Source organism: Vanacampus margaritifer, chromosome 18 (genome assembly GCF_051991255.1).
Source record: "Vanacampus margaritifer isolate UIUO_Vmar chromosome 18, RoL_Vmar_1.0, whole genome shotgun sequence".
Lineage (NCBI taxonomy): Eukaryota > Metazoa > Chordata > Actinopteri > Syngnathiformes > Syngnathidae > Vanacampus > Vanacampus margaritifer.
In genome coordinates, this window is record NC_135449.1 from 17,643,107 (window position 1) to 17,654,399 (window position 11,293).

Here is an 11,293-nt window from a genome sequence, read left to right on the forward strand (position 1 = left end):
ATGTTGGACAAACTCAGGAACAAAGGGAATTTTGAACACAACAAAGATGTAATGCAAAGTGGGACTGGATTGCTGAAAATTAAACGCAAACCGAAAAATAAGTATGACCCAAAAGAATATGTGCACTGCATCTATTGCCAAGGAATGTTTCTTCGGAGGGTGCTGTGGCGACATGTTAGAAAATGCTCCATGAAAGCAGAGGAAGAGAGTCCTGGTCCTGGAAAAACCAGGGTCTTAACTTTGGCCAGAATGTCTGAGTCAGTCCACAGCCAGCCAATATCCCAAGGTGTTTGGAAGCTGTTGAGTGTGATGAATGATGATGACGTCGCTGCTATTGTGCGCAGAGACTTTTGCATTCTTCAGTTGGCCCAATCGTTTTTCAATAAACATGGTCAAGATCCCACCAAATTTGAATATGTCCGGCAGAAGCTTCGAGAAGTTGGAAGACTACTTCTGATACTGCGGACAGAATTTTCACTCTTTACCTTCGAGGAAGCTGTAAAACCGGCAAATTTTCATTTAGTAGTTCAAGCTGTCAAGAAGGTGTCTGGATTTGACGAAGAAAAGCACTGCTACAAAACTCCAAGCCTCGCCCTGAAGTTGGGCCACTCTTTGCACAAGATATGTGACATCTTACACTGCAGGGCGCTAATGTCTGGAGACAAGGAAATGCAGAATTCAGCAAAGACTTTCCAAAAACTGCAAAGCTCAAAGTGGTCTGAGCTTGTGTCTCACACAGCTTTGACCACCTTACATGAGGAGCACTTTAACAAAGCATCCACTCTGCCTTTCACAGAAGACGTACAACGTCTCCACAGACATCTTGAAACAACTGGAAGTTTAGCATCTGAGAACTTGGACAAGATCCCATCAACAAAAGTCTATGGTGAACTTTGCAGAGTAACTTTAGCTAAAATAATTCTGTTCAACAGACGACGTGGAGGAGAAGTTGCCAAAATGCAACTAAAGAGCTTCCTTCAAAGGGACACAGCTGACCTCCATAAAGATGTGGCAGTTGGCCTGACAAAGTTTGAACAAAAACTGTGCAAACATTTCAGCCGTGTGGAAATTAGGGGCAAAAGAGGGCGAAAAGTTGCTGTTTTGCTATCACCAGACATGGTTGATTCTCTGACACAGCTCATTAACAAAAGAAAAGATTGTGAAGTTCCAGAGGATAACATTTTTTTGTTTGCAAGACCCAACTGTTTGACTCCTTATAGAGGATCAGACTGTTTAAGAACCTATGCAAATGAGTGTGGGGCTCAAAATCCGGAACACCTCAGGTCAACGCAGTTACGCAAACATGTTGCCACATTGTCTCAAGTCCTGAACCTCAAGAACCATGAGCTGGACCAAGTTGCTGACTTCTTAGGGCATGATATTCGTGTCCACAGAGAATATTACAGGTTACCAGAGGCTACGACCCAGCTGGCTAAAATATCAAAACTACTTATTGCTATGGAGAAAGGAACCCTTGCAAGTCTTCAGGGAAAAACACTAGAAGAAATAGAGATTGAAGGTACACATTGTTAAAAGTTAGGGTAGCTTTTTTTCTCCCAAACATTTTACAGGTTGTCAAGGATAATTACAACTGCAGACAGCAAAGCATAATTTATTATATTTGTCTTTTTTACTAGCTTAATTTATGAACAAATATCCATAAATTAATTTCACATTAACAATTATGAAATGCAACTGAAGCTCACGTGTAACGTTTAACATAGTTGGTTGTCGTTTTTTTGTCAGATACTATCGACGTCACTGCTTCCGAACAAAGTGCAGAGAGTGAGGCTGAGGAATATGAACCCCAATCATTTCAACAAACTAATATGGGTAAGTACAGTGAAGGTATTTTCTCTGCTGGTATTCAGGATCTTAACAGCGCTGAATGTAACCATAGGCTGTAATGCAATGTGATTATTGTAACACCTTGAAAGTGCAGCTAAATCTAGGAAAGGTTGGCTCACATTTCAAAATTAGTGTCCATATATACTAGGCTGGGAATTGCCAACAACTTACCAATACCATGTGTATCCTGATATGTCCTGTATTGCATTGCGCTACATGTGTATCCTGATACATGGCTTTCCAGGAGAAACTATTTTACACTGTTTTTTGGTTGCTGTTTTTTTACCACACATGGTATGAGCCGCCATCTGATAACATGCTTTATTGTATGATTTGCGGCTTGTTGGCCAAACGTTGCAATGAATTATTTTTATTTTATTTTTAAGATATTCCACCTACAGATGATCCACAAGAAGGAACATCCAGAGGTATGGTTAAGAGTCACAATGTAATGCTGTACCTCTGTGTGTTGTTTGCGCATTCCGACGGACTTTCAGACTTCCGACATCGGATTGGGGCATCGAGGCTTGGGAGGCACATGTTGACCGTACCGCAAATGCCATGCATACATGTGTCTAACGATACTTGGGCACCCCTGCACAACTAAATTATGTCAATAAGAGTATCATGTTTAGTTCAAATTCTGTTGTAATACTACATTGAGCTATATTGCACTTTCTACAGGAGCCGAGACATTGTGGCAGCCTGTTAAAAAACCTTCAGGGCCCACACATGGTATGTGTCGCCATCTGATAACATGCTTTATTGTATGATTTGCGGCTTGTTGGCCAAACATTGCAATTAATTATTATTATTATTTTTTTTAGATATTCCACCTACAGATGATCCACAAGAAGGAACATCCAGAGGTATGGTTAAGAGTCACAATGTAATGCTGTACTTTTGTGTGTTTGCACATTCCGACGGACTTTCAGACTTCCGACATCGGATTGGGGCATCAAGGCTTGGGAGGCACATATTGACTGTACCGCAAATGCCATGCAAGCATATGTCTGATAACGATACTTGGGCACCCCCGCACTACTAAATTATTATGTCAAGAAGAATATCATGTTTAGTTCAAATTCTGTTGTAATACTACATTGAGCTATTATTGCACTTTCTACAGGAGCCGAGACATTGTGGCAGCCTGTTAAAAAACCTTCAGGGCCCACACATGGTATGTGTCGCCATCTGATAACATGCTTTATTGTATGATTTGCGGCTTGTTGGCCAAACATTGCAATTAATTATTATTATTATTTTTTTTAGATATTCCACCTACAGATGATCCACAAGAAGGAACATCCAGAGGTATGGTTAAGAGTCACAATGTAATGCTGTACTTTTGTGTGTTTGCACATTCCGACGGACTTTCAGACTTCCGACATCGGATTGGGGCATCAAGGCTTGGGAGGCACATATTGACTGTACCGCAAATGCCATGCAAGCATATGTCTGATAACGATACTTGGGCACCCCCGCACTACTAAATTATTATGTCAAGAAGAATATCATGTTTAGTTCAAATTCTGTTGTAATACTACATTGAGCTATTATTGCACTTTCTACAGGAGCCGAGACATTGTGGCAGCCTGTTAAAAAACCTTCAGGGCCCACACATGGTATGTGTCGCCATCTGATAACATGCTTTATTGTATGATTTGCGGCTTGTTGGCCAAACATTGCAATTAATTATTATTATTATTTTTTTTAGATATTCCACCTACAGATGATCCACAAGAAGGAACATCCAGAGGTATGGTTAAGAGTCACAATGTAATGCTGTACTTTTGTGTGTTTGCACATTCCGACGGACTTTCAGACTTCCGACATCGGATTGGGGCATCAAGGCTTGGGAGGCACATATTGACTGTACCGCAAATGCCATGCAAGCATATGTCTGATAACGATACTTGGGCACCCCCGCACTACTAAATTATTATGTCAAGAAGAATATCATGTTTAGTTCAAATTCTGTTGTAATACTACATTGAGCTATTATTGCACTTTCTACAGGAGCCGAGACATTGTGGCAGCCTGTTAAAAAACCTTCAGGGCCCACACATGGTATGTGTCGCCATCTGATAACATGCTTTATTGTATGATTTGCGGCTTGTTGGCCAAACGTTGCAATTAATTATTTTTATTTTATTTTTTAGATATTCCACCTACAGATGATCCACAAGAAGGAACATCCAGAGGTATGGTTGAGAGTCACAATGTAATGCTGTACTTTTGTGTGTTTGCACATTCCGACGGACTTTCAGACTTCCGATATCTGATTGGGGCATCGAGGCTTGGGAGGCACATGTTGACCGTACCGCAAAATCCAATGCATACATGTGTCTAACGATACTTGGGCACCCCTGCACAACTAAATTATGTCAATAAGAGTATCATGTTTAGTTCAAATTCTGTTGTAATACTACATTGAGCTATATTGCACTTTCTACAGGAGCCGAGACATTGTGGCAGCCTGTTAAAAAACCTTCAGGGCCCACACATGGTATGTGTCGCCATCTGATAACATGCTTTATTGTATGATTTGCGGCTTGTTGGCCAAACATTGCAATTAATTATTATTATTATTTTTTTTAGATATTCCACCTACAGATGATCCACAAGAAGGAACATCCAGAGGTATGGTTAAGAGTCACAATGTAATGCTGTACTTTTGTGTGTTTGCACATTCCGACGGACTTTCAGACTTCCGACATCGGATTGGGGCATCAAGGCTTGGGAGGCACATATTGACTGTACCGCAAATGCCATGCAAGCATATGTCTGATAACGATACTTGGGCACCCCCGCACTACTAAATTATTATGTCAAGAAGAATATCATGTTTAGTTCAAATTCTGTTGTAATACTACATTGAGCTATTATTGCACTTTCTACAGGAGCCGAGACATTGTGGCAGCCTGTTAAAAAACCTTCAGGGCCCACACATGGTATGTGTCGCCATCTGATAACATGCTTTATTGTATGATTTGCGGCTTGTTGGCCAAACGTTGCAATTAATTATTTTTATTTTATTTTTTAGATATTCCACCTACAGATGATCCACAAGAAGGAACATCCAGAGGTATGGTTGAGAGTCACAATGTAATGCTGTACTTTTGTGTGTTTGCACATTCCGACGGACTTTCAGACTTCCGATATCTGATTGGGGCATCGAGGCTTGGGAGGCACATGTTGACCGTACCGCAAAATCCAATGCATACATGTGTCTAACGATACTTGGGCACCCCTGCACAACTAAATTATGTCAATAAGAGTATCATGTTTAGTTCAAATTCTGTTGTAATACTACATTGAGCTATATTGCACTTTCTACAGGAGCCGAGACATTGTGGCAGCCTGTTAAAAAACCTTCAGGGCCCACACATGGTATGTGTCGCCATCTGATAACATGCTTTATTGTATGATTTGCGGCTTGTTGGCCAAACATTGCAATTAATTATTATTATTATTTTTTTTAGATATTCCACCTACAGATGATCCACAAGAAGGAACATCCAGAGGTATGGTTAAGAGTCACAATGTAATGCTGTACTTTTGTGTGTTTGCACATTCCGACGGACTTTCAGACTTCCGACATCGGATTGGGGCATCAAGGCTTGGGAGGCACATATTGACTGTACCGCAAATGCCATGCAAGCATATGTCTGATAACGATACTTGGGCACCCCCGCACTACTAAATTATTATGTCAAGAAGAATATCATGTTTAGTTCAAATTCTGTTGTAATACTACATTGAGCTATTATTGCACTTTCTACAGGAGCCGAGACATTGTGGCAGCCTGTTAAAAAACCTTCAGGGCCCACACATGGTATGTGTCGCCATCTGATAACATGCTTTATTGTATGATTTGCGGCTTGTTGGCCAAACGTTGCAATTAATTATTTTTATTTTATTTTTTAGATATTCCACCTACAGATGATCCACAAGAAGGAACATCCAGAGGTATGGTTGAGAGTCACAATGTAATGCTGTACTTTTGTGTGTTTGCACATTCCGACGGACTTTCAGACTTCCGATATCTGATTGGGGCATCGAGGCTTGGGAGGCACATGTTGACCGTACCGCAAAATCCAATGCATACATGTGTCTAACGATACTTGGGCACCCCTGCACAACTAAATTATGTCAATAAGAGTATCATGTTTAGTTCAAATTCTGTTGTAATACTACATTGAGCTATATTGCACTTTCTACAGGAGCCGAGACATTGTGGCAGCCTGTTAAAAAACCTTCAGGGCCCACACATGGTATGTGTCGCCATCTGATAACATGCTTTATTGTATGATTTGCGGCTTGTTGGCCAAACATTGCAATTAATTATTATTATTATTTTTTTTAGATATTCCACCTACAGATGATCCACAAGAAGGAACATCCAGAGGTATGGTTAAGAGTCACAATGTAATGCTGTACTTTTGTGTGTTTGCACATTCCGACGGACTTTCAGACTTCCGACATCGGATTGGGGCATCAAGGCTTGGGAGGCACATATTGACTGTACCGCAAATGCCATGCAAGCATATGTCTGATAACGATACTTGGGCACCCCCGCACTACTAAATTATTATGTCAAGAAGAATATCATGTTTAGTTCAAATTCTGTTGTAATACTACATTGAGCTATTATTGCACTTTCTACAGGAGCCGAGACATTGTGGCAGCCTGTTAAAAAACCTTCAGGGCCCACACATGGTATGTGTCGCCATCTGATAACATGCTTTATTGTATGATTTGCGGCTTGTTGGCCAAACGTTGCAATTAATTATTTTTATTTTATTTTTTAGATATTCCACCTACAGATGATCCACAAGAAGGAACATCCAGAGGTATGGTTGAGAGTCACAATGTAATGCTGTACTTTTGTGTGTTTGCACATTCCGACGGACTTTCAGACTTCCGATATCTGATTGGGGCATCGAGGCTTGGGAGGCACATGTTGACCGTACCGCAAAATCCAATGCATACATGTGTCTAACGATACTTGGGCACCCCTGCACAACTAAATTATGTCAATAAGAGTATCATGTTTAGTTCAAATTCTGTTGTAATACTACATTGAGCTATATTGCACTTTCTACAGGAGCCGAGACATTGTGGCAGCCTGTTAAAAAACCTTCAGGGCCCACACATGGTATGTGTCGCCATCTGATAACATGCTTTATTGTATGATTTGCGGCTTGTTGGCCAAACATTGCAATTAATTATTATTATTTTTTTTTTAGATATTCCACCTACAGATGATCCACAAGAAGGAACATCCAGAGGTATGGTTAAGAGTCACAATGTAATGCTGTACTTTTGTGTGTTTGCACATTCCGACGGACTTTCAGACTTCCGACATCGGATAGGGGCATCGAGGCTTGGGAGGCACATATTGACCGTACCACAAATGCCATGCAAGCATATGTCTGATAACGATACTTGGGCACCCCCCCACTACTAAATTATTATGTAAAGAAGAGTATCATGTTTAGTTCAAATTCTGTTGTAATACTACAATGAGCTTTATTGCACTTTCTACAGGAGCCGAGACATTGTGGCAGCCTGTTAAACAACCTTCAGGGCCCAAGGCCAAAAAAGTCAGGGGTCTTTGCGCCAGTATTTACGGAAGTAGTCACGGTAGATGTGATAATCTCCTTTCCTAAATCCACTGTAGTTTGTTTTTCCTTGCTGCCCCTGGCACTATTGTCTTTTTTTGGGCCCATGGCATAGAAAATTACCATGGAAAAATCAAAATGCACTTACGAATGTACGGAGCATCTCACGCTCTGACTTGTTATGAGCAGCGCCCCGTCTCGACTACCGTGATGTGAGCATTCGGCATCACTCTGCTTCTCTCGGCTACCCTTTCAAGGTACATTCAGCTTTGCTTGGGTGTTTGGACTCCGACAATGAGGTGAAACTCCGAGGCATTTTTACTCTACTCGATTTGTACAAGCTCCAAGACATTCGAACTCCGAGGTTCCACTGTGATTGATATGTGTATTCACATCTTGGGGTGTACCATGAGATTTTTCAGACTTAAAATGTGCCCTGGCTTAGTCAGTCGTGAATCACTGTTAATGGTGACTGTTGTGAGTTGAGATGGCATGTTTTGGTAAAAACTGAAAATGGACTTAACTGTTGATGTAGAGTACATTTTGTGTTTCTAACAAATGATTTATTTTTCATAGAACTTCTCACAAATGAAATTGACGATCTTCGGAGAAAGAAAAAGCATCCTTGGTCTCCAGCTGAGGTTTCTGCTGTGATGAAGCATTTCAAAGACCTTATTAAGGAGGGGAAGTTTGCCACAAAAATACAATGTGATCTGTGCAAGACTGCAGAGCACCCTATCCTGGTAAATCGCACTGTTCAAAATATAAGAGACTTTGTACGCAATCGAGGCACTTCAATCAAAAAGAAAAGTGGCAAGTAAGCGGCTGCTTCGTTCTATGTTATCGCTTTTAAGAGCTACCCAAGTTTAAGATCAGGCAATCATGTTTTAAAGAATAAAATGTTCAATGTTCACTGACTCTTTTGCATCTGGTTTCATGTCTAGCTTATCCATTACAAAGCTGTACTTTACCTTGATAACCTGTTCACATAAGAAGCATTGTTTTATTAAAATACCAGTTTCAGTCGGTCCTAAAATTTTAAGTTGTAACATGGTGCTCAAGGACCAGGTATGACTTTGCATTTCACAGTATTGCTGTGCACAACAATTTGTCCTCATATCAGGTAAGTCATTACACATCAATGTCATTTTAGTTTGTGTAAAGTCAGAATGCCAGAACTTTCAAGACACTTCAGTGCCATGGTTGCTGTGTGTTGAGTAAACTTTGTCCTTGTAATGTGAGTTGGTCCTCATAATTACCATGTTTGCCATGGGCGTGGCTTATTTAGCTCATTATCTATGTCCTCATAATTACTGTTTTTTCAGGTTTTTCTTTTTTTTGTGTGTTGAGTTTTTTCAAGTTTTGAAGTGAAATTTCCCTGGACAACCCCAAAAAAAAATTTTGGGTGCAAGTCCCATCTCTCTGGCATTAGCGGAAAGGGGTGTCCCCGTAATACACAATTAAACAGGTTTGGAAAAAATGTCCTCATAATACACAGAGGCAAACCTGCGTGTGTGTGTGCGCGTGCGCGTGTGTGTGAGTGAATGTAATGGCGGACTGGTTCAAACGGCACGACCCGCTGGTGTTCAACGGCAACATTGCCGAGAACTGCCGCATATTTGAGCACGAGTACGACATTTTCATCACCGCAGCACACTCTGATAAATCAGCACGGACTCGAGCTTACATTCTTTTGAACCTGGCCGGACCCGAAGCCAACGAGCGAGAACGGTCTTTCGTTTACGCCGCGGAGGTGCGTGACGATGGGGATGAGGGACGTGTCCTCGTTCCCGCGGAGTCCAAGGAGGACCCGGAATGCCTCAAGAGGAAATTCAGGGAAATGTGCAATCCTCAAACGAACTTGACAATGGAATGACACAAGTTCAAAACACCTAACCAAAAGTCTGGTGAAACCATTGAATCATGTGAGCGATTTAAGGATCAAAGCTAAGAGCTGAAACTTTGGTGAGCTGTGTGAAGAGCTTATCAGAGATCGACTTGTGTGTGGCATAAATAACGACCAACTCAGAAAGTCTCTGTTACGTGACGGTAGTTTGACTCTAGCCAAGGCAATTTCAGTATGCCAGATTTATGATGTTACGGCCCATGTTGTTTTGTGGCCGTTTTTTTTGTTAAGTTTTTTTGAGTGGTGGATTGTGTGCGTGTGTTGGTGCTCCTCCCGGATTGGTGGTTCTCGTCCACGGCTCAGGCCACCACTCGATGCAAGGGATGAGCACTAATTACCACATTGGCTTCAGATGTGCCAGCTCAATAAAAGCCTTTTGTTGCCTCCAATCAGGGAGCTGTGTAGCTGTTTGCTTGTCCTCTTGTGTTTTTGTTCCAGCACCCTGTCCTAAGCAGTCCCTTTCCCTATCCCTATCCCTATTTTGTTTTTGTGTTTAGTCCGCTGTCTTTCGTGTAGTTCGCCATAATTCGTCTCTCCGCTCATCATCCATGACTCATTAGTGTTCGCCATAACAGTAGTTTCCCTATTTGTGTAGTCAGTATTCGCTCGGGTGTCACTTTGACAGTTGGGACTTTGGGAGCAGTGGCTCCATTCCATATCGGTCAGCAGTATCTGGTACTTGTTGACTCATACTCGGGCTGGTTAGAGATTGACTTGTTACGCAAGACACTCAGAACCCCTCATCCTCTCTTTTTATAGTTTTTAACGCCCCTAGTTACATGGGTGTTCCAACTCTAAGGGGTGGAGGGACAAGGCATAGTTGGAACACAGTGTACTTGTTTGTCTATGTGTGTGTGGGAGCAGAGCAAAGCATTCTTTATTGCAAGCAGAAGCAATTCTTCATTGCAGCAAATAATAAAGTGCTTATTCATGTGATAACAATTTTCCCAACAGATTGTCACAAAAGATTTATTCCGAACAAAACAAGCCGATCTCTCCAACCTCTATCTGAAGGACAGGTGATAAGGCTTCAAACAACCAAAAGATTTAGTTGTGAAAGAAACATGCAAAGAGCCGAGATCATACCTGATTCAGTCTGAAAAACAATCCTACAGGAGAAACTTCCAGGGCATGAGCAAGTTGGACAGAACATGGACAAAGAGCACACTAAAGCTACGTTCACACTGCAGGCAAATGCAACCCAGATCGGATATTTTTGCCCAAATGCAACCTGTATCTGACTTTTTGATGTCAGTCTGAACGGCTCAATTCTGATTTTTTCACATGGGTCACTTTCATATGTGGTCCTAGATCGAATATGTATCCGAATTTTTGCAATTCGGCCGCAGTCTGAACGGCCAGGTCGCATATTTCCGACCTCAACGTCATCAAAAGTCCAATATGCGCTTCACGCGGGCGGGGCCATTACGCTTGATTTATGATTGATGCATCCGCGAGGTCCGCACAGCTCGGGAGATGTACGTAAATCGGCAAAGTTGTTTCGAGTAACATATTGTGATTTTACATTTGACTTTAATTTAATCCCAATTGAAACATGAAGTATAAAGATGACATTTGTGGTGGTGATATTGTTAATTTAGCCACGCAGACGGCTCATTTATTACGCGTGGCAATGACGTGACGTCATCGTTATGCCGAGCTCAAACTACGCGACTTTTTTGTCTTTCACGACAGTAGCGTTGTCAGATTACCCAATAAATTCGCTCTCTCGTGGACAAGACGTGTAGTCAAACTACAAGTCTGAAAATGACAAGAGACCACTCAATCATCACGTGTTATATTGCCAAGAGAACAGCGTCGCTGGTTGTCGGAAAGGCGGGACAAGCAGCTGTCAATCAGTCATGGTGACACAAGCGTTATGGATGTGGGTGGCTGCTCTCTGCTCAGAAAA

At 41.6% G+C, this 11,293-nt stretch overlaps 1 protein-coding gene and 1 long non-coding RNA gene across 2 annotated transcripts in view; both read left to right on the top strand.

The window, feature by feature from the left end:
- The window catches only part of LOC144038817 (uncharacterized), a 15,117-nt gene extending 9,148 nt beyond the window's left edge, over positions 1 to 5,969 (top strand). The window contains exons 11-22 of the mRNA XM_077551561.1: positions 1 to 1,519; positions 1,747 to 1,833; positions 2,235 to 2,276; positions 2,533 to 2,583; positions 3,868 to 3,918; positions 4,011 to 4,052; positions 4,307 to 4,357; positions 4,752 to 4,802; positions 4,895 to 4,936; positions 5,191 to 5,241; positions 5,636 to 5,686; positions 5,779 to 5,969. The exon at positions 1 to 1,519 is cut by the window's left edge and continues 441 nt beyond it. Of these exons, the coding sequence (XP_077407687.1) occupies positions 1 to 1,519; positions 1,747 to 1,833; positions 2,235 to 2,276; positions 2,533 to 2,583; positions 3,868 to 3,918; positions 4,011 to 4,052; positions 4,307 to 4,357; positions 4,752 to 4,802; positions 4,895 to 4,936; positions 5,191 to 5,241; positions 5,636 to 5,686; positions 5,779 to 5,969 (2,229 nt within the window). The remainder of the gene's footprint in view (positions 1,520 to 1,746; positions 1,834 to 2,234; positions 2,277 to 2,532; positions 2,584 to 3,867; positions 3,919 to 4,010; positions 4,053 to 4,306; positions 4,358 to 4,751; positions 4,803 to 4,894; positions 4,937 to 5,190; positions 5,242 to 5,635; positions 5,687 to 5,778) is intronic.
- A 698-nt stretch (positions 5,970 to 6,667) lies between these two features.
- Positions 6,668 to 8,393, top strand: LOC144037912 (uncharacterized). The gene is made up of 3 exons (XR_013289112.1): positions 6,668 to 7,009; positions 7,101 to 7,142; positions 8,052 to 8,393. It is a non-coding gene; the product is annotated as an uncharacterized LOC144037912 (long non-coding RNA).
- Positions 8,394 to 11,293: the final 2,900 nt, after the last annotated feature.